Raw genomic sequence first — 27,898 nt, forward strand, 5'->3', positions numbered from 1 at the left:
TACTCTCAAGATGAAAACATGTGGAATATAGTTGAGAATTGATGGGAACACCCAACCAAGGCAGAAGATTTAAAGAAAGTAGAAGGGTCCTCTGCAAGGGTTCTCAAACCTAGGAAGGAATGGACAGAAGAAGAAGTTCGTGATAGATCTTGTGACTTTAAGGCAAGGAATTCACTATTCACAGCTTTGTCCAAGAAGGAGAGGATGAGAATTAGCCACTGTGACACAGCCAAACAAGCTTGGGATCTACTTCAGGTTACTTATGAGGGAAACAAGAAGGTTAGAGGTCAGAAGCTTCAAAGACTCATATTGGAATTTGAGAACATGACCATGGGGGAAGATGAATCAATTGATGATTTTCACGCTCGACTTCTCAATGTGACAAACCAATGTCGTAGCCTTGATGATCCATTTGAGGAGCATCGAATAGTCAAGAAATTTCTCAGAGCTCTTCCTTCAAAATTTCAAGCCAAGCAAATTGCCATAGAGGAGACTTAAGACCTGGACACCTATTCTCTTGAAGAACTGATAGGTAATCTCAAAACCTTTGAGATGAGGATCAAGCCCGAGAAAAAGGTAAAAAATATTGCTTTCTCTTCTGTTAAAAAGAAAGATCGATTATATTGTTGATGATTCTGTGGATTTAGCTTTGTTGACAAAAGAGTTCAAAAAAATTTTAAAAAACAAATCCTTTGGAAACTCTTCGAAAATATTGCCTAACAAACCTAAATGCTTTGAGTGTGGTGGAATTGATCACATTGCTGCCGATTGTGGCAATAAAAGGTATAATTTGCATGGAAACAAGGCTCTAAAATCTACTTGGAGTGATAGTGATGAAGGCTCTCAATCTGAGAATGAAGAGGTAAATCTTGCTCTTACTTCTTCTCTTAATATTGATTTTTCTGATGGTTCTGACTTGGAAGATGATACTCTTGATGAAGAAACAAATGAAAAGTGTAAGCAATTGTATAATGCTTCCAAAATTGTTCTTCGAAAAAATAAAAAACTTGAAGAAGAAATTGAATCTTTAAGAGTGGAAAAGGTGAAAATTGAGCAAAAATTTGATACTTCTTTAAAACAATGGGAAGAAGAACATACTAACCTTGATGATAAGATTAAAGTTTTACAGGGTGAGGTCAAATCTCAAAATTGGGACAAGGATCATGATGAGCTTATTAACAAAATCAAGGTTTTGCAGGTTGAAACAAAGGCTCAATCCTCCTTAAATGTGTCTCTAACCTTTGAGAATGAAAAATTGCAGGAAGAATTATTGAGGGTCAAGGAGAGTTTGAAAAAATTCTCTATAGGGTCTGGAAAAGTCTCTAAGATGATGGGAATTGGCAAAGCCCATGGTAATAAGGAAGGATTAGGGTATAATCGTGAGTCATGCAAACCTTTGATTTTTGTAAAAAGTATGGAAGGTGAGAGCTCATCAAGCAATTTACAAAGCCCTAGTGACAAACCATCTGGCTCCAAGTTGGCTGAAAGAACAGAACCTCTTGAAGTCACTCATTCACATCAGAAAAATCTTTCGGTAAGTTCTGACAAGCACACCTCTGTGCATCAGCCCAGGTATATTCACAACTCCAAAAACTTTGTTCCTACTTGTCATTATTGTGGAAAATTAGGACACATACGTCCTAGATGCAATATACTTCGCAGGGCTACTCAAAATCAGAGGAAAACGTTGGGAGTTAACTCACATGCCTCGTTGCAAGCTGAGTTGAAAGAGGGTCTGAATTTGATCGTCAGGATTGCAAAGCTGGCTTCAATCCCCGTGAATCTGGAACCAAAAATGAAGCAGAAGCAAATATGGATTAAAAAAGGTTCAAATAATCATTTTTCTACTCATATGGATAATCTTGATAATATGTTTGAGCGTGCTTTTGTTCCTACTGATCACAAATTGGCTAATTTGTTTACTAGGCCTTTACATACCTCAATTTGAATCACTTAGAAGCACCGTTGGTGGATGCTCTAAGTATTGATACTCTCACTTCATTTGATCCATTTTGCATGCATTCATGGTGTATGTCTTCATGATAGTATAGGTGCATTTTCTTTATGTCTCTGCATTGTTAGGTTCAGTTTCTAGAAATTTAGAATTGAAAAATAGTGGTTTGTATCTCCGAGTGTTTGACAGATTATTTTGAACTTAGATTGACAAGGGCCATACTCTTTTCTTTAAATCTATGTGCAATAAGGTGCCTAGCACGTTTTGAACTTGTACTTACGTCACTCTATAATTGTGAGCTTGAACAACCTATTCTTTACAATCTTGAAACCTCACATGCACACATACTCTAAGTGGTGGTAAGTCTTAATTGATGGTTGGCTTGTTCTCATTGCTCATGTACGAAATTACTCTTGTTGGTTGCTCCTTGATAAATAAATTAAAAAAATAAAAAAATAAAAAATTATTGGTTTATGGAGCATGGCCAGGCTATTCCCAAAGTAAACAGGCCTCGGTCGTGACGAACGATATGAGGATTGGGAAGAAACAGGAATGGTTTGGTCACCCCGGTGGATTGTGAAACTATTGACTCGAGTAGATGTGCTCTTTGGGATGTCCTTGTTACATCTAGTACCCTAAAGTCATCTGACTTGGGAGCTGCTAGCATAATACTCGTTACATGGGTCGTAATCTTCTTGAGCAAAAATGTAACTTTGTGTGAAAGGCAAAAAGAAAAAATTCAAAATCATGCCCACACGGTGTTATAAGGGGGAATAAAGTTTATGTGCTTAGATGTGTTTCGTATGTGAGCTTTGCTTTTCAGGTTTCCACAAATATTCCACACCCCATCTTGAGATATGTTCACTCTACACATCAAGAGGTATAGAATACTCGATCATTCTCTCTCTTACCCTGTGGTTGTCGGAATCGATTCGCATGTGTGAACTTATTTTGTTGCACTCTTGTTTATGGTTAAGTGGTATTGCTCTTGTTGGAAAAGCTATGCGAATTAAATTTGTTCTTGGCATTTGGATACAAACCCACTCATTGTGTATTTTCATTTCATTCTTGCATCTTTCATAACATGATCACACTTAGGGGGAGTATTAATACTTGGACTATCTTCCTCTGATTGATTCGACTGGGGCTAGTGTCTACTGTGCTTCCGCTCCGTAAGTTGCCTTTGTCATTCCTATTCAAAAAGGGGGAGAATATGATGTTAAATGTGTTGTGTGATCTGTTGGATTTACATGCTATGTTTAATCAGTGGTATCATAATTCTATCTTGTGAATTCTACCAATTGTGTGATAAGTGTTTCAGGAAAATTATGGATGATGAATTGTGATGTCTCTCTTGTACTTGTTGAGGGGGAGTTTGCATGGATTAGATGTGTTTTGTATAGGAATGCCAAAGGGGGAGATTGTAGGTACAATTCTTGTACATATCGTATTGGCATTCCCATACAAAACTATGACAAAGCCCTTTACTGATCTCGGAGAGTCACGGGTAATTGCATCAGTTTTATGTGGAGTCCGATTTTGGAAGGTAGGTTTTAGGTTTTATGTATTTATGTCTTTAAAAGATTTTTCTGAGTGTTAAAATGGTGGTGTTGATGCCCTAGGGTTTTTAGGACTTGTCTATTCCTGATTGATTTCCCTTAAGATTTGTTGGAGTTCATATATGGGAAGTTTCTTTCCAAATTAATTGGGAATTAGGGTAGAATCTTTGCATCATCTTTGAGTAGTTGCCGCAGGTCTATTATATGAGCAGAAAATATACACGGTCTGCACACACATCCATAGAGGCAAGAATTTTGATAGAGTCTTGCATGTTTGTTTGAGTTTGTGTCTTCACAAAGAGTCAAAACACTTGGTCCATGTATAAGTGTTTGTGATCATAGTTTCATATGCATAATACTCTCTCGAGATCAGTAGGGAGACTGTGAAGAAAGAAGAACAAGATTTGAAGATCGTTCAAGTGAAGGAGTTCTAGAAGGAAGACAAACTTTGTATTAGATTTTGTGTGAATCTTATAGCCGAGCTAGTGCTATTCAAAGTTTGTAAAAGAACATATCATTTTCAATATGATGATCTTTATTTTGGGTTCTCAAGAGTAAGAGCCTCGCAGTGTTTTTAATCTCATACTTGAGGTTTTCACTGCGTAACCAAAATCTGGTGTTTAGTTTGTTATTTTGGTTTCTGCTGCCCAGTAAGGATTGATCAGTGCGCTGCAATCCTCGTTTTCCAGAAAATCATATTCTGTCCTAGTATTTTCAGTTATGTTTTTATTTCATTACTTCATTTAATGTATTGCAGTAATAAGAAAACTACGTTATTGATAATCTACTTTGACCAATAACCCGCACAGACCAACCTGCATCACCAAACTTAAATGAGCATTAGTTGGAGTCTTACCATCTCAGGAAACATCAGTGCTAGGAGTTTTACAAGCTTCATTCAATACTCACTGTAAACCTTTACATAAGCAATGTACACACATATATTGGTACATATAAAGATTTACATACCAGTCTGAGCAGTACTACATCCATTATTGAATCATCATAAAACAAAAAGCATTCGATAAGATAAGGTACAGATATTGATCCCATCCCCATCATAAGTGACAATAAAACAGAACTTGAGTGATGATACGATTCATTTGACATGGCTAAAGAACCAATCCAGTATGTCTTGATGAGCCTCCTCAGCACACTTAACAGCGGCCTCATCTTCAGCGTTGTACCTCACGGTCCACCCATGTTGCACTTTTGGGAATATCTTCACATGGCTTTTGATCTGTTACAGCAAGAACAATCAGTTTAAGTCTATTGAAACCCTAATCTAAAAGAGCTAAGCATTTTCATCTGACCAAGGACAAGCTCTTGAGCACAAGGCCCTTACAAGCCAGTTCTCTGAAGGTTATGTTTTGCCTATAACCCATGACAGTCAATCACAAGGACCAGGGAATGGCCATGATTGAAATCCATGAATGCATTAATGTTATTGAAGATTTGTTTTGATGAAAGATATTCCTACCTCAGGTCTTGCAGTTAAAACCTCTTCAAATTGTTTCACGACGTCAGGTGGCGAAATCGGATCAATCTCAGCTCCAAGTACAGAAATGGGAACCTTAACCGCTGAAAGTAGATCCAGCAATATATCATTAAGTGAATAAACCAAGACAGTGTTACTATTATCTCTGTTTATGCAAATTAAGGATTGCAGTACCTCATTTTGTCACTTCCACTAGTATATGTTATTAAGGATTACTCTAACTAGGTACAAATTTCTTGAATAACTAATGCGGAAATCTTACCCTTGAAATCGTCCACAGTGACGAATGAAGGATGGCACAAGACAGCAGCATGGAGAAGATCATCATACTTTGCAAGTTCAACCGCAGCCTTGGCTGAGAACAGAACATATAATTCAATGTCAATGTACTGATATGGTATATCATATGTCAGATTGGTGATAGAAGTTACACGAAATCAAAAACAAAACAAAAGAAGAACTCACCTCCCCAACAGAAGCCTACAGCCCCAATTGCAGAAACACCTTTACTCTTTAAAGCTTCAAGTAATGGTTTTGCAGCTTCAGATGCCTTGATCTATCAATACACAAACGATTTCAGTAGCTAATTTTTTTTTTTTTTTTTTTTTATGAAGTTTGAATGATCAACAATTGGTTATAGCAATTTCATAGACACTAACATAGCAAAGCCTCATATTTAGAAATTGTCATTAGAAGTTGAAACAGCCTCAGTTAAAAACCATATACAGTAAAACACCGGTGACAGTGGGGCTGCCAAGCTGGATCCACACAATTTTTCAACTTCAAAACATCCCATAATGAGAATCTTAAAATTAGTATCTGAACATTTTATTTAAGTTCCGGAAGCTCAGGAGATACTTGCAAAAGCTCTTTGATAATAAACAAACAGAAGAATGTATGGTTCTGCACTTCTGCATCAAAATAAAAGAACCAACCGGTAAATGTGTCTTTAACCAAATAGGTAGAGCAGAAGAGTTTCCAACTGGTCCAGCATCACCAGGAAAAGCATCTCCATAAAAGAAGTCAGGTACCACAACAAAGAACCCAGCAGCTGCAACTTTGTCTGCGAGCTTCCTTTAAATAGAAGGCAGGCAGGTGGCATTAGTTAAACGGTATATAAAACTATGAAGACGCAAACCACATAATCATACAGTTGAATAACACATTAGATAATGATATTTTGAAGAAGAAAATAAAAATCTTCTATGTTCAAAGCTAGAAGGATGAACATTACAGTTTAGAGTCAACACAGTTGACTGATGTCCAAAGCTAGAAAAGGATGAACTATTCTCATTATATTTCATTTAAGTTTTGAAACAAAAAACCGGTGCTTATTTTCATCAGGAAAACGACTATACAAGCAGGAACTTGACAGTTGCTATATCTGTTGAACAATCTGAAACTAATGGAGTAATGGTTGTTAACTATTTAGTGAGCAAGTATTCAAATTTAACCAGCAAGTGTTCAAATTCAATCAGCAAGGTTTAAATTCCAGAAAAATCAATTCAGAGAAGTTATCTATCACACTATAAGCAAAACAAAGAAATTCCCTGAAGAAAAACAGATATGAGAATAAGTCATACCTCAAGAGTGGAGCTTCATATCCTGCATGGCAAAGCAAAATGGAAAATGTCAAAAGCTGATTTCATGAAACAAGTACTCAAATTTATAGTCAATCGTGCTACACCTAGTACCCATCAACCCTAAAAGCCAGTACCCTTTAAACCAAAACAACTAACACCAAATCAAATACACACAAGGAAAGCAACCCAAATCAAAAGGAAAGAAAGAGAGAGATTTGATATGTTAGGGGAGTACCAAAAATGTCAGCAATGAGAAGAACGGCAAGCTTGGAGTCAGGAGAGCCAGTCACATAGGAGTCCAGACCAGCAAGCTTTTCAACATGGCCGGAACCACTTGCTGGGTTAAGGGCTGGAGGGTTTGAGCAGCACGCGGGGCCTGACATTCTTTCTATTTGTCTGAATCACAGAGTGAGCAAACACAGACTCCCTTTCTCTATTTATAGGAAAAACTAAAGGTTTGACCTAGGAGCTGCTTACAGTATTGTTGGAAAAGCAGACAGCTTCCAGCAACATTTGGGAATTCTATTTTGGTCAGACTACACTTTAGTCAATATGTATGTGCATCACCTCAGACGTCATGGCAGACTTTTGAGGGCAAGCCTCATTTCTATTTTCTATTCTCTTTTTTTATAAGGAGTTTAAGATGTTCATCGTGCAATTTAATATTGCCTGTTTGACATCTTCAAGAACCAATATCATCCGAGCTAGTTTTAAGAACAAATTCCATTTTCAATTGACGTGGATTCGTTTGCTGTCTAAGAAAATAATCATAGAATGTCAAATCCATAAATAACAAAAAAATTATTCTTAGCAGAAGTTGGAACCTACAATAGAAACAGAGTCGAGAATTCTACCATTTACCAAACACCATGCATATAAAATAACAATATGCTCGCACCATTAGTCCATTCTCATGAATGAAGCGCATAATATCACCATTCAGAGACATATACTGAAGTTTCTCAACTTAAATAACAGAAAAGATACTGAAATTCAAACAGTCCATTAATCCAAGGAACATAATTTTGAAAAGGTACAAATATTGCTAAAAAGTTAAGGGCTTATTTAACCATAATATCCACACACATACTGTTTCTCAAGTGACAATTATCCCTTGCAATGGTTCAAGAACAGCTCCAGAAGTTTCAGAAGGCTTCATAGCTTCTTCGTCCAATCAAATATTCTTAAAAACATCTCATTATGCAAACTGTTTCACGACTCAGGCGGAAATGTACATCCGATCAATCTCAGCTCCAAGTACAGAAATGGGTAATCCATTAGTATTATTGTTTCTAAGTTATACAGAGACAAATCAGTCAATAATACAATAGCTATCTTACGCCAGTGAAACAAGCTTTAATTTCCAATACCATTCGCACAGTAAAACCACCAAAACTACGAAGCTTAATAACCAGTGTAAGGGTATTTCAAAAAAAAAAAGTGGAAGGGGACTAAAATCTCATAATGAATAGCAAATAAACACTTATCGGGTAAAATATTCACTTGCCTTTATTCTGATTCTATCTCAATGGTACCACGCTTTCATCATAACTAGTCAATATCGATTCTGATAAAGAATTTACTTATAACTTTCAACTTTCATGCCATAAAAATGCAGGCGTCCGTACCCATATAACAAGAGCTCTCCAGTGTGGATAAAGCATGCAGGAAGAGGCCGTCCCAACTGGCTACATTGATTAGGAAAGGTGATACTCTCCTTAACCCACTCCTGATTTTGGTAATCCTTCAAAATCCATAACCCCATAATCACGATATTATTCATCACCCAGGACATCACTAAATACAAGCCATTTACTTCAAGTATTGCGCTTTTTTGGGGGAGACTATTCAGTAATCTTGAGGAAGTGGGATAAGGCCATAAGGTGGATTATAACTAAAATAATATATAAAATAAATAAATAAAAAATAAAAACCCAGTCACTTTTCTTATAACTTCTAGTTTATTTCCTAAAGATGCAGGTGCCTCTGGGTGTACAGAGAAGGAGTTTACCTGTGTGGATTTGTTCTCTGCTCTCATCATCATAACTTAACCTCATGGATGCAGCAACTACTATTTCATCAGCTCCACCCTTTTTCAAAGAAATATAAGCTACTAAGCTTTCACTCTGTTCTCATCTTAAATGACAGAAAAAGATACTCAAGTTCAAACATTGCATTAATCCAAGCAAGAAATTTACAAACAAATATTGCTACATAAAAAGTCTAGCCCTTATTTAAACCATAAGACCCACACCGTTCTCATCTTGAAGTGAAGTGACAATATAACAAATAGTGCTACAGTGATGATACCATTCACTTGACATGGTTCACGAACCACTCCAACAAGTCTTTATGAGCCTCCTCAGCGGGCTTCACAGCTTCTTCGTCTGAAACATCATACCTCACAGTCCATCCATGCGACACTTTTGGGAATATCTTCACATGACTTTTGATCTGTAATTCCATAAAACCAAGAGTCATTTCAAACTCTAGAATTGCAAGTAGTGCCTCTTTTCAATCAGGTCTTGGTGTTATGATTTTGATAAAAGGATTTTCTTACCTCAGGCTTTGCAGTCAAAGCCTCTTCAAATTGTTTCACAACTTCAGGCGGAGACATCCGATCAATCTCAGCTCCAAGTATAGATATTGGAACCTTAACAGCTGAAAGTAGTTCCAGGAATTAAGCAAGAAACAGAGATTAGTTATCTTTATTATTTTTCCTTTCCAGGAATTGGAGTATCACATCTCTTGTCTTCCTCTTTGATGAAGATTATACTGATTAGGCAGATATTTCTTGATTATTGAATACAGAACTCTTACCCTTGATATCATCCACAGTGACAAATGAAGGATGAGCCAGAACAGCAGCTTGGATAAAGTCGCCCTTTGCAAGTTCAACTACAACCTTGGCTGAGAACAGGACAACACAACTCAATGAAAGTGAACAATATTTGCCACACTGGTTGAACTACTGTATAGAGATTGTGAAGTAAAATACTGTCTAAATGCGAGCCCCCTAAAAAATCCTGTCTAATAAGAGAAAAAATTGTTTAATCCAAAACTAATTGGTACATCCCACCTTAAATGAAAGGAAAGGAAAATGAAAACTCACCTCCCCAACAGAAGCCTGCAGCACCGATTGCAGAAACACCTTTACTTTTTAGAGCTTCAATAACTACTTTAACATCTTCAAATCCCTTCTCCTATAAATACAAAACACCAGTTTGAAAACTAATCGATTATAACCATAGTTGTCAACTGCAGTAGTGTCTGAACTTTTAAAACACCACATCAAGTCCTCAAATTTGAACCATTGTCACAATTGGCGGAAACAACCCAGCAGTTAAGAACCAAATAACATTTAAAAAAAAAACATTAATAGGATTACCAAGTTAATCCACAATACAAACATTAACTTCAAACAGCCCAACATTAGAGTCCCAATAAGTATCAGACCTTTCTATGTAACTTCAATAATCCCACAAGAATACTTGTGATATCACTGCAATTATAAATAAACAAACATATTTATCCGTATCAAAATAGAAGAACTTTACCGGTCCATGACCCTTCAGCCATGTAGGTATACCGCCATGGGATCCATCAGCTGGAGGTACATAAGGGTCTCCATAAAAGAAGTCAGGGACCACAACAAAGAAGCCAGCAGCTGCAACTTTGTCTGCGAGCTTCCTATAAAAAAGAAGGCCAGGCACCATTAGTTAATAACAAAAAAGATGTAGCAGGATTGCAAACTGTACAGTGATTCAGTGAATAATACTTAATACAACTGTGCTTGAAAAATTTGATGTTGGAATGGGAGCTAGCCTTACTATACTGTGGGGCGGGCCTAAAAGCCCATGGGCGCCCGCCCGGCCCAGTGGGCAAAAGCCCGGCCCGGCCCGCAGCAAAGCCCATCTCGGCCCTGCCCATTGGGCACGAGGCAGGGCTAGGGCGGAGGGTTCAAAGCCCAGGCCCGGCCCGCGGCCCGGCCCATTAAAGCCCGCCCGGCCCGGCCTTATAAGCCCACCCGAAAGCCCATTCAATTCTTGTATTAATATCTTTTTATGTAGTTATATTGAACTAATTATTGCATTAGGTCATATGTTTTTTTAATTTTGTATTTTATTTTGGTCAATCATTAACATATCATAATTTTTTCATAGCTTTTTGTATTTTTTTTAACAAAATATTATGACATATAAATATAATGGGCTCGGCCCTGCCCACCCAAAAAAGCCCGGCCCGGCCCGGCCCTAAAAAGCCCGTAAGGCCCTGGGCCTTGATTTTTAAGAGAAGCCCGGCCCTGCCTGGCCCGAAAAATAAAAAAAATATGTTTTGGCCCTGCCCGGCCCGGCCCGAGCCCATTAATTTTGGGCAGGGCCGGCCCTGCCCTGCCCATTGACGACCCCTCAACATAGTGATGATTTTCACAGGATTGGGAAAAGCCATAACAGAAAGTAACCCGACAATTGTATAGCAAATAGAAATCTCAAACTAATGGCTGTAACAAAGTTTCAACATATAGAATATAATCTATTCATTTTTCCTGAAAGAGTAGTCTATAAGTAAATTATTCAAAGTGACTACCAAGTCATCAACTTTAACCAGCAAATGTTCGATGCCTCAGACTTGTTATTAGAAGATTCACAACATAAAAAAGTTCAAGTTCAAGACAAAGCAGCCCAGATAACTTATCTATCACACTATAATAAAGAAAATACATTAGCTGTAGTGATAAAGTTTTGAGAATAAGTCATACCTCAAGTTTGGAGCATCATACCCTGCAAGGCAAATCAACATGCAATATTAAAAAGTGGTAAAATATCAGAGCAAAGCAATTAGACAGAAAGTTTGACCTACATCCTCCATTGCCAATTTCAAATTCCCAAATGTAACCAATCAAGGAAAACGAAAACAGCAACAAAAAAGAAGAAAGAACTGAGGAAACAGAGATATGTAGTAGACTAAGCCACTAAGGAAACAAGAGCATATACAGGCAGCAAAACATAAAGCTTTAACGTCACAGAGCAGTTGCAAATACCCATTTCATGGCCAAAATTCAACACTACCAAAGTAGCAAGGCTAGATTAATTGACTTTGACTGATGAAAGAATCAATATTGATTCTTTCATAAGTCAAACAGACATATACAGAGCAACCCACTAAAATACACAATCTGAAAATCACAACCCACCAAACCAAAGATGCAAAAGCACACAAAGACCATCAGTTTCACTGTAAAGAACATAACCCATATCAAATAGTGAACATAAAAAGCAGAATACTCAACCAAATGAAGGAAATATTAGATTTTGAAGTGGTGGGTGCCGTGCGTACCAAAAACGTCAGAGACAAGAACAATGGCAAGCTTGGCCTCAGGAGAGCCTGTGAGATAGGAGTCGAGACCACCAAGCTTCTCAACGTGGCCGGATCCACTGGTTGGGTTCAGGATCGGTGGGTTCGAGCAGCACTGAGGGCCTGACATTTCTTCTATATTTCTCTGATCACAAACAACACTACTGACAACAAGCTAGGAGGGGGACTGGTCAACCACAAAGTCGACAACTTAAAAAAGAAGGTAGGAACAAAGGTGTACTTGGTGTAGTTGTCGCAACATATATTTGCATCATCTCTAACGTCATATGTCAAATTGATATTGATCATAATATTATTATTGTAGATTGCTCCAGATGTGATGGAATTTACTTAAAGGTTGATGCTTGGTAGTGTTACTGTGACCATAATGAGAATATTGCGGTAATGTGCTTGTCCAGTATCTAGAATTCTACAATTTACAAAACACCATGCATATAAAATAACAATATGGTCGCTCCATTAGTCCATTCTCATAGATGAAGTGCATACTATCGCCATTCAGAGATGTATACTGAAGTTTCTCAACTTAAATGACAGAAAAGATACTGAAATTCGAATAATGCATTATTAATCCAAGGAACAGAATTTTGAAAACGTACAAATATTGCTATAAAAGTTGAGGGCTTATTTAACCATAGGGAAAAATTCATCAACGGTGTCTGGACACTTAGGGGACTTTCAGAATGATACCTGAACTTACAAAGTTATCAATGTGATACCTGGACTCATTTTTTCGTATCAACATCATACCTATGACCAATTTCCGTAACGGCTCCGTGACGGAAATTGGCCGTAGGTATCACATTGATACGAAAAAATGAGTCCAGGTATCACATTGATAACTTTGTAAGTTCATGTATCATTCTGAAAGTCCCTAAGTGTCCAGACACCGTTGGTGAATTTTTCCCAATTTTGCACGTGCGATGCACGTGAGTCACTTAATGAAGACAAAAGGACCGATTTACCCTCAAATTCTTTCTTTCTTTTCTTTTCTTTTTTTCTTTATTCTTCTTTCTTTCTTTCTTCTTCTTCTTTTCTGGTTTCTTCTTCCCCTGATTTGAATCATCAAGATTCAAATCATCTTGCTCATTCGATTCCCACCGCCGATCGCCGATCAAACACCGCCGCTGCGTCTCAATCCACCTTCATGAACCACAGATGTTTCTGGTTCCCCCAACTTCAAATCCTATAGCAAATTGAAATTGTGCATTGAGGCTTCACCGCTCACTCCGAGTTCATCCCCGCCGCCGCCGCCAATGACTTGACCACCACCACTCTCGTTCTCTCCTCCGACCCCCTTTTATACACCGCTGCTACCCACCATTGTGCCTCGCTGATTAGTAGACAAAGAACTCGGAGCCTCCACTATCGAGAAATTGAGGCTCACGTTCTGCGTGTCCTGCACGGCGGATATCGGCATCGTTGGAGAAAATGTTGTATGAACATAAATTTAGTTTGGGTTCCACGGTGGCAGCTAGTCGAGCTCGTTGATTGCGGCCTTGGCTTTCTTGATTAGCCAATCGACGACCTTGCTAGGCTGGTTGTATCCAAGCCGGTCCTGCATGTCGTAGAATTGAATGGCGGTGTGGGCGACGAGCCTGAAGCTGCGGTCCCTGGGGCCTTTGGTGGTGCAAACCTTGCTGTGGCAGTCCTTCCAGCCGGTGGCCCTTAGAATGTGGCCTTGAGCCTCCACGATTTCGCTAGCGGTGGAGGAAGAAGCAGTCCTTATCCCCAAACCCAATCGAGAAGCAGCGGAGGACGATGTTGTTGTGCGGTGGTGGAGGTTGTTGTGGTCAAGTCATTGGCGACGGCGGCGGGGATGAACTCGGAGTGAGCGGTGAAGCCTCAATGCACAATTTCAATTTGCTATAGGATTTGAAGTTGGGGGAACCTGAAATATCTGTGGTGCATGAAGGTGGATTCAGACGCAGCGGCGGTGTTTGATCGGCGATCGGCAGTGGGAATCGGTCGAGCAAGATGAATTGAATCTTGATGATTCAAATCAGGGGAAGAAGAAACCAGAAAAGAAGAAGAAGAAAGAAAGAAAGAAAGAAAGAAAGAAAGAAGAATAAAGAAAAAAAGAAAAAAAGAATTTGAGGATAAATCGGTCTTTTTGTCTTCATTAAGTGACTCACGTGCATCGCACGTGCAAAATTGAGAAAAATTCACCAACGGTGTCTGCACACTTAGGGACTTTCAGAATGATACCTGAACTTACAAAGTTATCAATGTGATACCTGGACTCATGTTTTCGTATCAATGTGATACCTACGGCCAATTTCTGTCACGGAGTCGTTACGGAAATTGGTCATAGGTACGACGTTGATACGAAAAAATGAGTCCATGTATCACATTGATAACTTTGTAAGTTCAGGTATCATTCTGAAAGTCCCCTAAGTGTCCAGACACCGTTGGTGAATTTTTCCCTTAACCATCAGATCCACGCGGTACTGTTTCTCAAGTGACAATTTCGCTTGCAATGGTTCAAGAACAGCTCCAGAAGTTTCAGAAGGCTTCATAGCTTCTTCGTCCAATCAAATATTCTTCAAAACATCTCATCATGCAAATTGTTTCACGACTCAGGCGGAGATGTACATTTGATTAATCTCAGCTCCAAGTATACAAATGGCAACCCATTAGTATTTTTCTTTCAAAATTATACAAAGACAAACCAGTCAATAATACAATAATCATGCTAGCTAGCTAATGCCAGTGAAACAAGCTTTAATTTCCCATACCATGCGCACAAGAAACCACCATGAGTATGAAGCTTAGTAACCAGTGGAAGGGGACTAAGATCTCATACTGAATAGCAAATAAACACTGATCCAATATTCCGGGTAAAATAATTTTCATAACTAGTCATACAATATCGATATTGACAGCAATTTCACTTACCTTATAACATTCAAGTTCCAAGTTATAAAATGCAGGCCCCCGTACCCATATAACAAGAACTCTCCAGTGTGGAGAGACCATACAGGAAGAGGCCATCCCAACCGGCTAAATTGATCAGGAAAGATGATACTCTCCTCAACCCATACCTGATTTTGGTAATCCTTCAAATTCCATCATCAATATTATTCAAGTCTTCAAGTATTGCACTTTTTGGGGGAGACCATTCAGTACATTTATAATCCTGAGGAAATGGGATCAGGGTGATTTTAACTGACAATTTATATCGATCCTGGTAAAGTTGTTTCGACTTTTCTTATAACGTGTAGTTTCATTTCCTAAAGATGCAGGTGGTCTGTGGGTGTACAGAGGAGGAGTTTGCCTGTGTGGATTTGTTTTGTGCTTTCATCATCATAACCTATTCCCATGGATGTAGCAGCTACTATTCCATCAGCTACACCCTTTTTCAGAAATATAAGCTCTAAGCTAGCACACTGTTCTAATCTTAGATGACAGAAAAAGATACTAAAGTTCAAACATTGCATTAATCCAAGGAACAAATTTACAAACAATTATTGCTACATAAAATGTCTAGCCCTTATCTAAACCATAAGACCCACACCGTTCTCATCTTAAAGTGACAATATAACAAATATTGCTACAATGATGATATCATTCACCTGACATGGTTCACAAACCACTCCAACAAATCTTTATGAGCCTCCTCAGCGACCTTCACAGCTTCTTTGTCTGAAACATCATACCTCACAGTCCATCCATGCGACACTTTTGGGAATATCTTCACATGACTTTTGATCTGTAATTCCATAAAACCAACAGTCATTTCAAACTCTAGAATTGCAATGACTACCGGATACCACAGTAGTGCCTCTTTCCTGTCAGGTCCTGGTGTTATAATTTGATGAAAGGATATTTTACCTCAGACTTTGCAGCCAAAGCCTCTTCAAATTGTTTCACGACTTCAGGCGGAGACATCTGATCAATCTCAGCTCCAAGTATAGATATTGGAACCTTAACAGCTGAAAGTAGTTCCAGGAATAAATCAAGAAACAGAGTTTAGTTTTTTTTTTTTTTTTTTTTTTTGCAACAATTGGAACAGCACAACTCTTCTCTTCCTCTATGATGAAGATATACTGATTAGGCAGATATTTCTTGATTATTGAATACATAACTCTTACCCTTGATATCATCCACAGTGAATAAAGAAGGATGAGCCAGAACAGCAGCTTGGATAAAGTCACCCTTTGCAAGTTCAACTACTACCTTGGCTGAGAACAGGACAAAACAATTCAATGAAACTGAAACAATATTTGCCATATTGGTTGAACTACTGTATTGAGATTGTGAAGTAAAATACTGTCCTAATGCGAGCCCCCTAAAAAATCCTGTCTGATATATGAAAAAATTTTGTTTAATCCAAAACTGATTTGTACATCCCACCTTAAATGAAAGGAAAGGAAAATGTAAACTCACCTCCCAAAGAGAAGCCTGCAGCACCGATTGAAGAGACGCCTTGACTTTTTAGAGCTCCAATAACTAGTTTAACATCTTCAAATCGCTTCTCCTATAAATACAAAGCACCAGTTTGAAAGATAATCAATTACAACCATAGTTGATAACTGCAATAGTATCTCAACTTTTAAAACACCACAATTATCAAGTCCTCAAATATGAACCCTTGTCACAATTGGCGGAAACAACCCAGCAGTTCAGAACCAAATAACGTTTACAAACAAAAACATTAATAGGATTACGAAGCTAATCCACAAACATCAACTTCAAACAGCCCAACATGAGAGTCCCAATAAGTATCTGAATCCATAATCCCACAGGAATACTTGTGATTTCACTGAAATTATAAATAAACAAACTTATACATTCGTATATCAAAATACTATATATACCGGTCCATGACCTTTCAGCCATGTAGGTAGAGAGTCCAAGGATCCATCAGCTGGAGGTACATAAGGGTCTCCATAAAAGAAGTCAGGGACCACAACAAAGAAGCCAGCAGCTGCAACTTTGTCTGCGAGCTTCCTACAAAAAAGAAGGCCAGGCGCCATTAGTTATAACAAAAAAGATGTAGCAAGATTGCAAACTGTACAGTGATTCGGTGAATAATACAACTGTTCTTGAAGAAAAATTTGATGTTGGAATGGGAGCTAGCCTTTACTATAGAACAAAAAGTAACTCGACAATTATATAGCAAATAGAACTATTATATCCTATTCATTTTTCCTGAAAGAGTACTCTGAGTAAATTTTTCGAAGTGTCTACCAAGTCATCAACTTTAACCAGCAAATGTTCGATGGCCCAGACTTGATATTAGAAGATGCACGACATAAAAATGTTCAAGTTCAAGAAAAAGCGGACCAGATAACCTATGTATCACACTAAATCAAAGAAACTACGTTAGCTGTAGGGATAAAGTTATGAGAATAAGTCATACCTCAAGTTTGGAGCCTCATACCCTGCAAGGCAAATCACCATGCAATATTAAAAAGTAGTAAATATCAGAGCAAAGCAATTACACAGAAGCCACAGAGAGTTTGAAGGATCAAATTATCAGCTCTTTTACACTGACACCACTACATCCTCCATTGCCAATTTCAAATTTCCAAATGTAACCAATCAAGGAAAACAAAAACAGCAACAAGAAAGAAGAAAGAAGAAAGAACTGGGGAAACAGAGATATACAGTAGACTAAAGAAACTAGCAAACCACATATAAAGGCAGCAAACATACTGCTTTAATGTCATAGAGCAGTTGCAAATACCCATTTCATCCCAAAATTCAACACTACCCAACGTGCGTACCAAAAATGTCGGAGACAAGAACAATGGCAAGCTTGGAGTCAGGAGAGCCAGTGAGATAGGAGTCGAGACCACCAAGCTTCTCAACGTGGCCGGATCCACTGGTTGGGTTCAGGGTCGGTGGGTTCGAGCAGCACTGAGGGCCTGCCATTATTTCTTCTGTCTTTCTCACAACCAACACAACTGACAACGAGCTAGGAGGGGAACTGGTACCAAGTACCAATGTGGGACTGGCTGACCACAAATTCCAAAGTCGCCAATTTGGAAACGTAGGGTGGGAGAAAAAGTACCTTTGGCAGTATGTATTTGCATCATCACTAACGTCGTATTGAGTTTGATCATATTATTATTATAGATTGCTCTAGATTTACCGGAATTTCATTAAAGGTTGATACTTGATAGTGTGACAATCCTATACGAGAATATTGTGGTAATGTGCTTGTCCAGTTGGCCTCTGTTTTGTTGCACCAATTAGTATGAGTTTGCGGTGCATCTCCAATGGTTGAGTCAAAATGCCTATGTTTTTTTTTTTTTTTTTGATCAAAGAAGAACTTCATTAATAATGAACTGGTTACAACGAGTTTTGGGCAACATCTCTAACACAGAAATAGCCACTAGACTTCACACTGGAACTCTAATACTCTATAAATACTGACTGAATGAACTAAAAGGCCCCGACTCCAAACAAAGCCATTTTGCTAAACGGTGAGCAATCTTGGTGCCATCGCGTTTCACAAAATGACAACTACAGACTAAAAAAAAGACTAAGAGAAAACTTGCACAACAACTATATGGCAAGACAACATGCGCACGAGCAATGAATCCTTGATACTCAACTTTGTCAACACTAACTCGCCACCCAGAGTCCACTGGACCTGCCTTTGATCGACCAAGCTTACACTCGTTGTGACTTCGAACCCGACTAAAGTGAAATTGCTGGACCGTCAGACCTAAGACTAAAGTAAACCCAACACCGTCACCACCCTAATGTCAACACTGTCAATCCACTCCTGCTCCAAATCGCCATCGCCTCCGACCCGAAACCAGACAGGCCGACCCACTAGAAGGCCAAGGATGATTGTCTATGCCATAGCCAAACTTTTTCATCATCGCTGCTGACCCAACTCCAGAACAGGAAACGACCCTCCAGACGGCCAAAGAGAAGATTGTCTTTGCCACAACCTGTAGTGCGCCCGAACCAACATCTAATACCTAACAAACCTTGGAAATAACTTATTACCAACAAAACAAAACCATATTAAAACCGAGCCCACCCATATCCTCATCTCCGCCATTGCCGACTGACCACCAACAGCCCTCTGCCATCAGAATCGCCTGACCACCACCCTCCACCCTCTACCACCAAGACCACCCCAGGCCTTTCCCAAATCGGGTCCATCCCATATCAAACCATCCCATCAGATCGAACCCAAACAGATCGGGACCAACCCAAGCCGCCACCACAACTCCCCTAAACCGCCACCAACACTCCCCGATCCGCCGAAGGAACATTGACTGAGGACCCGACATACTGCAGACCTGAGCAAGGTTGGATCGGAGACGAACTCCGAGGAAAATCGCCAAAACGGCAAAGAAAAGCAAACAAGTAAAACAGAAAAGAAAACAAGATCAAGAACGAGTACCCTCCCTCCTCTCTAGTTGGAGATCCCAATCAAATTGATCGAGATCTGGCCAGAGAGGGGGAGGAAGAGGGGAAACTGGTTTCGAGGGGTTTGTTTAGAGAGAGAGGAAAAAGGGATTCGAAAAAATTTGTCAAAATGCCTATGTTAAATTTGAATTTGAAGGTTGAGATGGCAATTTTCAATTTTGACATACTTTTACTCCAGTAGATTAGTCTAATTTAAATATGTTTAAGGAAAACTAAAATTGGGAGAGAATTGCTATGTGTTCTCATTGATAATATGGGCCTCTTTATATAGAGGATTACGATGCATAGAATCAGAGTTGTACAAGGAAAGATAATCATACAATGAATGGATATCTCTAAAGATATTCTCCGAGATTATCTCTAATTAAAAAGCTATTACCACTAGGTCAAGTAACCTAGAGTTTGGGCTAGACACAATTCGGATTTACTTAAACACTCCCCCTTGTGTCGCCCAAATGCGATGCTTCTCTCGTTGCCTCGTTAAAAACATTGCTGAGTAACAAAAACCCAATGGGACAAAAATAACCTCGGTCGAAGGGGAAAAAGAGCACAACACACCCTTCACGTTTCGAGACCATATATGTAGACACCTCCCCCTGATGACAACAGCCATGGGAGTTCGGATAACTTCCGCAAACGGTGCTACCAACACGTTTCTTGAAAGTGTAAGTTAGGCAGTGACTTAGTGAGCAAGCCTGCCGTACTATCCTCAAATTGAACCTAGTTCACTTTGATATTGAGGAGAGTCTGTTGTTGCTGATTATCATTGGTGTTGTCGCTTTTGATGTAGCCTTGCTTCATTAAAACAAGCAGTATTATCCTGTAGGCTCATCTGTGATAGACTTCAAACCACAATTGTTCGAACATGCGTAATTATGGATCCAATCAAACCACATTCACGAACCATTTCGTGAAGAGCAATAATCTCTGCATTGTCCGAAGATATAGCGATTAGGGTCTATTCTGTAGACCTCCAAGATATCACAATCTTTACCCATGGTGAACACTTAACCAGTTTGGGAAGACTTTTGTGTGGGTCAGAGAGATACCTAACATCAGCAAAACCTTCCAAAACACATGTTGTTTTGGGATGGGGATAGAGGACGCATGCCACTGTTAGCGGCGTTCCTGGTGTGTGATTGGTCTGAATCCATTGTCTCTCTGTAGGGATAAAGCATGCCCCTATCAGTCGTACATCTCTAGTATCGAAAGATATCTTTTACACGAATCCAATGGCGTCGCGTTTGCGCAAAACTATATCTAGCTAACAAGTTCATGGCAAATGAGATGTCCGGTCTTGTGCATTGAGCTAAGTACAATAATGCGCCTATTGTACTCAAATAAGGTACTTTTGCCTTTAACACGTCTTCGTCATCATCCTTTGGACGAAGAAGATCATTTTCAGGATCAAGACTACGGACGATCATGGGGGTGCTTGAAGACTTGACATTGTCGATCAGAATGCCTAAGTATTTATCAACACGATGCTCAAGTTCCAAACCGAGACATAATCGTGTTCTCCCAAAATCATTGATCTCAAACTCGGATTTCAAGTGTTCAGCGGTTTCCCTTAACTTTGTAAGGGCTTCCAATGAAGATCATGTCCAACATGAACCGCAATAGAATCCGAAACTTGTTATGGAAACGCGCGGGCTTATCCCTTCCCAATCAAGTAGTCACTTTAGTGAGTGTTTCAACCTCTTTGTAAATGAGCTCCGTGGTCTAGAGCCACTTGACTTGGGTAAATGAAGTTCACCATGAACCTTCATGTATATTCCGTGTCTAGATCCCCATAGAGATACGTAGTGACCATATTTGTAAGCTGCATGTTCAGCTATTCAGAAACTACCAAACTGACAGGGTAGTGGAGTGCAATGACATCCATTACGAGAGAATATGTCTCATCATAGTCGATTCCAGGGTGTTTTGTGAGAAGCCTTGCGCCATAAGGCAAGATTACCATATCTTTTTCTCATCACGCTTTCTAATGAAGACCCATTAGTCAATAGGTTTTATGTTAGGAGGTGTTGTCATCACTGGCTCAAAAACCTTCCTCTTCGTTAGAGAATCCAACTTACACCATACCACAAAGTTAATCAGACGACAGTTCATTAACTGTCGGCTGAATGAAAAAGTTGCTGTTGTCTAGTAGTCTGTCGTCTGATTGACCTCATTCAGACGACAGTTAAAAACTATTGTCTGTTCTAAATTCACACAACACATATAGCTAAGTATGTGTCGTCTGAATATTTCCAAATTAAAATAATTAGGTTTAACTGTTGTCTGTTATAAACTCACACGACAGTTCGTTTATTAACTGTTGAGAAAAGCTATATTACCTCAACAGTTTTAGTAAAACTGTGTTGTGTGTGATGAATCTTAGACAACATCAATTTGTTATTTCTGTTGTCTGAAATGAATCTTAGTCAACATATTATTGTTATATCTGTTGTCTGATTTCAATTTCAGACGACAGTAACTTTATTATACATGTTATCAGAATGGAGATCACACAACATCAATTTGTTATTTCTGTCGTCTGAAATGAATCTTAGTCAACATATTATTGTTATATCTGTTGTCTGATTTGAATATCAGACGACAGTAACTTTACTATACATGTTACCAAAATAGAGATCACACGACATCAATTTGTTATTTCTGTTGTCTGAAATGAAGTTCAGACAACATGTATTATTTGCTGTTTTTAGATGTGTTGTATGAGTGGATCTCAGACAATGGTTTTGTGAACCCTTCAGTTGTGTGATACGTTTGAAAACTACAGTTATTTGACCTATATATGTTGTCTGAATTAACTTTGCACAATTGTTGCAAATATGAACATTCATATCCTGAACAAATCCAAAATATAACATTGTCATATATCAATGTCATCTGTTCTTACATTGCCAATCCAAAACATTTCCAAAAGTACGTATCCATATCCAGATATGATCAAATCCAGCAATCCTAACCAAAAGTAACCTCAATCTAGCAAGTAATATTGTCTATCTTGTACAATCAAGGAGGTTACCAAAATAAGTCACCAACTACTAGATACGATAGTACTATTTACGCACAGCAACTAAGCCAGCAGTGTGGTCAAGGCAAGCTTTCTCCGTATGCCTTTATTATTATCTCCGCATACCAACCTTCTTGATCCTAATTTTTAAGCAAAGCCCACCTTGATACCCAATCTTGATGAAGACACAATGCAAAGTGCCTTTCAGTATTTGCATGGCCTGCAATAAAAACGTTGTGCTCTCAAATCAAAAAACTCATACGGAATAGTTCAAATAGAAATCTTCTAGCATTCCAAGCAATACGAAGCAGCGACAAAAATAAAACCCCGATCTTACCCAAGCTAGTCAATAGGTAAGATAACCGCAGCAGTAAAAATGCTAAATGCTGCATCACACTTCTAACTAAATAGACTCAAGAACCAAATATCAAACTTAAGACTACTAACATTGAGTCTACGATTCAACTTTCATTCAAACCAGAAGCTCAAAGATAAGCGATAAATATCCATAAAATCAAATGGTATCGAATCAAATTGTGTTAAGATCTAAATATGATGGCAGTGACATTCAAGCTTACCCAGAAAAGCAAAACTGTTAAAATGGAATGCCTATATAACTTTATGACAACCCAACTGCTAAAATGGAATGCCTCCTTTACAAATCATACTGTTGGGAACAGATAAGAAGTTTTGAAATCAAATCTTTACCTAATTGAACCTAAAAAACAAAAGTATATCTCTTACATCAAAATTTGTTCTTAGTTAATTCCAAAAGAATGAAAAGATATATAATTCTTCTTCACATGACTTACTATTCAGCTGAGCAATAGAAAAGACCTTTACAGATTACAACTCTAAAACAATTCTCTCTTTAGCATATATACAAAATGCTAACCTTGGAGCAGAATCCTTAAACTGTCAAACTTCTGCGTCAAGAAGTTTAAAAAACTGGTTTTCCCAAGTTCTTGAGTATATGCAACTTTGGAGTCTGAACTACATAAAAACAGAAAATTACATTTTCAATGCCTAAAAACAAATAAAGAAAAAAGAAACAGTAAGAACAGTAATCAATGAGTCAAGAAAATGTGAAACACCACACATATAGACAATAGCCACATAGATTAGTGATGAAAAAACCAACCAATACAAATTAGTTTATACACTTTACAGATTGTTCATAGATTAGTGATGAAAAAACAACTTCCATGAACAATAAAAACAAAGGAGGAGAAGCTAGAGCATTCAAAACCTATATACTGCAAATGAAGTAACAAACAAAAATTCAATGATTACTATCTGCCAACAATTAATCATTAACTCACCTCAATGTAGATTAATTATGTTACAAAAATCAAACCATGACCACAACCAAACAATATATAGACCGTATACCTTCATTCAACAAAAATATATAAAAAGAGACTCATTCATTCAAGAACAAAATTAAAGTAAATATCCTGCTTTCAGTTGAAAGTAGGGTCTTTGACCCAAAGCCCCAAAATGAGTAAAAATTATCTCACTTACCCCAGCAACAGATTTTTGTTCTCATATACACAATTTGACATTAAATGACCATTTTGCCCTCAACCCAATTAAAGATCTACAATCACGCCAATCTGTCTCCTCTCTCTCATCCCGATCTCTCTCTCTCTCTCTGACCGCCAGCTCCGGCAACGTCCCAGTCTATTGCCCCCCAATGAGTGTAGGCAAGCAGTCGTCGGCACCGGCGTCATCGGCGATGTTCTCCTTACGAGGATCTCTCATCACTCTCGCCGTCTTCACCGTACTTTCCCTTGCCTACTTCTCCCTCAACTTCTCCGTCTCCTCCCCTCCCCTCCTCCTCCCCCTCCGTCACCGCAACCATCGACCTTCCCGTCATCAGGCAGGAGGAGACTTTCGACTCCAATCCGTCACCCGAGGAAGAGGAAGAGTTTTTGGACATTTACCACTCGCCGGAGGTGTTCCGGTTGAACTACGCCGAAATGGAGAGGAAATTCAAGGTGTATATTTATCCCGACGGCGATCCGAACACATTTTACCAGACGCCGAGGAAGCTCACCGGGAAATATTCTAGTGAGGGATATTTCTTTCAGAATATTAGAAAGAGAAGGTTTCGGACCGAGGATCCGGATCAGGCTCAGCTCTTCTTCATCCCTATCTCCTGCCACAAGATGCGAGGCAAGGTATAGTGGTTTATCTGATTGTAAGTTTGTTGATTTAATTGTGTTTTGATTTCGGAGATGAGTGTGATTTGTTCAGTGCTGTGGATCTGAGTACAGTTCTGATTCACATTAGTTATGAATTCTACTGAAGACTTGTTATGAAATGCAAATGTGGAATTGTGTTAGTAGCTAAACCGATTGCGATGTCTCTTTTGGTTCTACTCTTTCGGAACTCGTTGCTGATTTTGGTTAGTTTCGTTCAGTTTTGTTAGTTTAAGTAGCGTCTATGTAATTGCATTGAAGTATTTGCTGGTTTATTGATGAGTTTTGTTTGTTTTGCAAATTTGAAGAACTTGCGGTTTTCTTAGTATGAGTTACTAAGTTTCCTTAACCCGTGAATGGGAATGGCAATGCCTAGTGTCGGATAATGCTCTGTGATTGGATTTGATTGGCAGATATTGTTGGTTTATGATGATTGTGCAGGGTACTTCATATGAGAATATGACCATAATTGTTCAAAACTATGTAGAGAGCTTTTGACTTGGGTGCCAGTTTCATGATGGCAGAAGGCCCGGAAGGAAAGAAAAAAGAAAAAAAAAAGTTTTATTGGTGGGCAATAGACGTGTATTGCCCCTCAATAGAGGTCTAATAAAAGTCTATTGGAGGGCAATACATGTCTATTGGGAGGCAATAGACGCTTTAAATTGATACAATCTCTGATTTTTTTTCTTTAATCAAAGTTTTATTTGTGTAATTTTAAGAAGATTAGTTTTCATTTCGGTAACCGAAACGTTTATTGGGGGGCAATATACGTCTATTGGGGGGCAATAGACGTTTTGAATTGATGTAATCTCCTCGTTTTTTTTTCTTTAATCAAAGTTTTATTTGTGTAGTTTTAGAAGATTAATTACCATTTTGGTAATCTAAACGTCTATTGGGGGGCAATAGACGTCTACTTGGGGGCAATACAGGGCTGATAGTCGTCTATTGGGGGCCAATAGACGTCTATTAGGGGGCAAAAAAACTTTCCAGTGAGATTTTCAGCAAATTCCGGTGGGCGGCAGCCAGTGACCGGATTCCGGAAAAAGTTGGCCGGAATCCGGCGACCAGTGACCGGAATCCGATGAAAGTTGGCCGGAATCCGGCGACCGGTGACTGGATTCCGGCGGCCGGTGATGGGCTCCGGCGAAGTCTCCTATAGTTTCTCTTTCTTCCATTTTCTCTCTCTCTCTCTCTAAGTAACAAAGGGGTGAGGGGTAAAATGGTATTAAAAAAAATTAAAAACAAAAAAAAAAATCTTAATGGGGTATTAGGGAAGACTCCCTTAGAGTGTATTGGGTAAGAGGGAATTAAAAAAACTTAATGGGGTAAGGGGGAAAAAAATCCCTAGAAATGGGGTAAATGGATAAAACCCCTTGAAAGTATGGTTGGATTTCATTATAAAATCCAGATTAAACATATGCCTAGAAAATCACAAATTTCTAACAGCTAGCAAACCAAATGAAGTCGAAAGCAACAAAAGATCAAGACTTTTCCTGATTCCAGAATCTATGTTTAACTACAGCAATTAGAAACCTATGAAACATTATATAAGTAACCAAAGTATCTTTTCCTGATTCCAGAATCTGGTAACCAGATATGTACATATTGCATCGACCTAAAACATATCTATGTTTTTTTTTAAAAAAAAAACAATAATAAAGCACAAAGATTTTATAGCACAGTTTACGACCTCACACTAAAGCACACAGATTTTATAGCACAATTAACCATTTCACTTTCTTTTTGTTTTGACAATAAGTGGGGGTTCTACATAATATATGTCAAACAATACATCTCATTTTAATGATACTCCACCATAATAAGCCGTGTTCAAGCTATTCCATTCCCAGGAATTCCTTCATACTATGTACAAAGGGCAAAGGACAATACAATTCAGTCCATATACAATAAACTTTATGTAAAATTACTATCTCCCACCCAGAAACCTAATCAAAGGCATCTGCAACTACACACACATGAAGATAACAACTTCAGACCTAAATCAAATAACTCTTTAGGGAAACTGACTATCTCCAAACACAAAACCTAATCAAGGGCCTCAAAACACTTACCTTGACCAGAAACTTTTTATTACACAGAAGGCACTCCACTCCTAAGTTGGTCCAATTGAGTACACAGGTGCTGCAAGTAAATCAAAAGCAACAAAAGATCAAGACTTTGAGAATCAGATTTAGGAGTTTGAAGCCTTGAATGATCATAAGCGAGTTGGGTTAAAAAAAGAAAAAAGAACTCACCTTTCAAAGCTACTGACAGACCCAATATACCAAGAACATCCCTTCTTCGTCTCTACACTGGAAATTATCATAAAGAAAAGGGACTTCAAGATGCCAAATATGTACCCAACATTATACCAACTCAATCAAAATTGAAAACCTAGTATCGACCCGAAATTAATCATTATGATACATAACCAATAAGCATAAAAATTAATTTGGTGTATAAATTTGTGCCTTGAATCTGTGAAGTAGAGCAGTTCTTCTCCTCTGTTGGATATCTCTGCCTCTTCTGTCCTTCCCGTTGTTCTGTTTCTTCCTTTCTCCTTCTTCTTGTTCTGTTTCTTCCTTTCTCCCCTCTGAAAACCCAAAAGCCACAACTATGCAAACTATAATGAGAAATCAATCACACACAATCGAATATGGCTAATTGAAAAAAGCACCAATATAATTCTTCAAGACTTGAACTTAGACAACAGAAAATCAAGAGCATAGCTAAAAAATTCACACTACTCAACATGACTCGTCTTTGAAAACGTATTAAAAGCATAATCCCAAAAAGTGAAACCGTTCAGTGATGAGACCCTCTTCACCCTCCAACCCACTTCAGGCAACTCATTGAATCCAAAAACCAGAGCAGCCACACCAGCAATAATACCAAGATTCGTCGTTTTCTTTGTTTCCAGTCCAAACCTCTCCCCCTTCAATATGCACAAAATCCGGATTAAACAGACTGCCAAAAAAGAAAAGAATACCTGCACAAAGAGTGAAACCTGGGAAATTGATTACAGTATCTGACAATCTGATAGACCAACAGAAGAAGACGGGGAAGAGTTGAGATTTTTGCAATAAACCCAATCATATCTGTAAACCCAATCAAAGCCCAATGAAATAAAACAAAGAATTGAACTGAATCTGAAAAGAGAACTTACAAGGAGAGAGAGATGGAGGCTGAAGAGTGAACCCGTGGATCCTCAAGGGGGAGGGGGAGAGAGAGAGAGATATGGAGTCGCGACTGAGGGAGACTGATGGAGAGAGAACCCGTGGTGGAGAGACTGAAGGCGCGCGCG

General features: G+C 38.6%; 4 protein-coding genes across 4 annotated transcripts; all 4 read right to left on the reverse strand.

Moving 5' to 3' along the window:
- Positions 1-4,373: 4,373 nt before the first annotated feature.
- LOC133710555 (endo-1,3;1,4-beta-D-glucanase-like) lies at positions 4,374-8,743 on the reverse strand. The gene is made up of 8 exons (XM_062136656.1): positions 8,606-8,743; positions 6,830-8,338; positions 6,595-6,616; positions 5,947-6,085; positions 5,477-5,567; positions 5,274-5,366; positions 4,994-5,094; positions 4,374-4,753 (listed from the first exon to the last, which is right to left on the reverse strand). Exons 2-8 carry the CDS (start codon positions 6,975-6,977, stop codon positions 4,613-4,615), a joined length of 735 nt encoding a protein of 244 aa, XP_061992640.1. The 5' UTR covers positions 6,978-8,338; positions 8,606-8,743; the 3' UTR covers positions 4,374-4,612.
- A 6-nt stretch (positions 8,744-8,749) lies between these two features.
- Positions 8,750-12,160, reverse strand: LOC133710556 (endo-1,3;1,4-beta-D-glucanase-like). Its single transcript, XM_062136657.1, has 7 exons — positions 11,932-12,160; positions 11,354-11,375; positions 10,152-10,284; positions 9,707-9,797; positions 9,415-9,504; positions 9,155-9,255; positions 8,750-9,048 (listed from the first exon to the last, which is right to left on the reverse strand). The coding sequence occupies exons 1-7, from the start codon at positions 12,077-12,079 to the stop codon at positions 8,908-8,910; spliced, it is 726 nt and encodes a 241-aa protein (XP_061992641.1). The 5' UTR covers positions 12,080-12,160; the 3' UTR covers positions 8,750-8,907.
- Positions 12,161-15,388: 3,228 nt separating this feature from the next.
- On the reverse strand, positions 15,389-17,968 carry LOC133710558 (endo-1,3;1,4-beta-D-glucanase-like). Its single transcript, XM_062136660.1, has 7 exons — positions 17,703-17,968; positions 17,336-17,357; positions 16,791-16,923; positions 16,360-16,450; positions 16,065-16,154; positions 15,805-15,905; positions 15,389-15,682 (listed from the first exon to the last, which is right to left on the reverse strand). The coding sequence occupies exons 1-7, from the start codon at positions 17,848-17,850 to the stop codon at positions 15,542-15,544; spliced, it is 726 nt and encodes a 241-aa protein (XP_061992644.1). The 5' UTR covers positions 17,851-17,968; the 3' UTR covers positions 15,389-15,541.
- Positions 17,969-22,221: 4,253 nt separating this feature from the next.
- Positions 22,222-27,690, reverse strand: LOC133711330 (uncharacterized). The gene is made up of 7 exons (XM_062137465.1): positions 27,628-27,690; positions 27,413-27,529; positions 27,066-27,208; positions 26,850-26,906; positions 26,667-26,736; positions 23,286-23,383; positions 22,222-22,610 (listed from the first exon to the last, which is right to left on the reverse strand). Exons 1-6 carry the CDS (start codon positions 27,688-27,690, stop codon positions 23,309-23,311), a joined length of 525 nt encoding a protein of 174 aa, XP_061993449.1. The 3' UTR covers positions 22,222-22,610; positions 23,286-23,308.
- Positions 27,691-27,898: the final 208 nt, after the last annotated feature.

This window comes from Rosa rugosa, chromosome 5, assembly GCF_958449725.1.
Source record: "Rosa rugosa chromosome 5, drRosRugo1.1, whole genome shotgun sequence".
NCBI lineage: Eukaryota > Viridiplantae > Streptophyta > Magnoliopsida > Rosales > Rosaceae > Rosa > Rosa rugosa.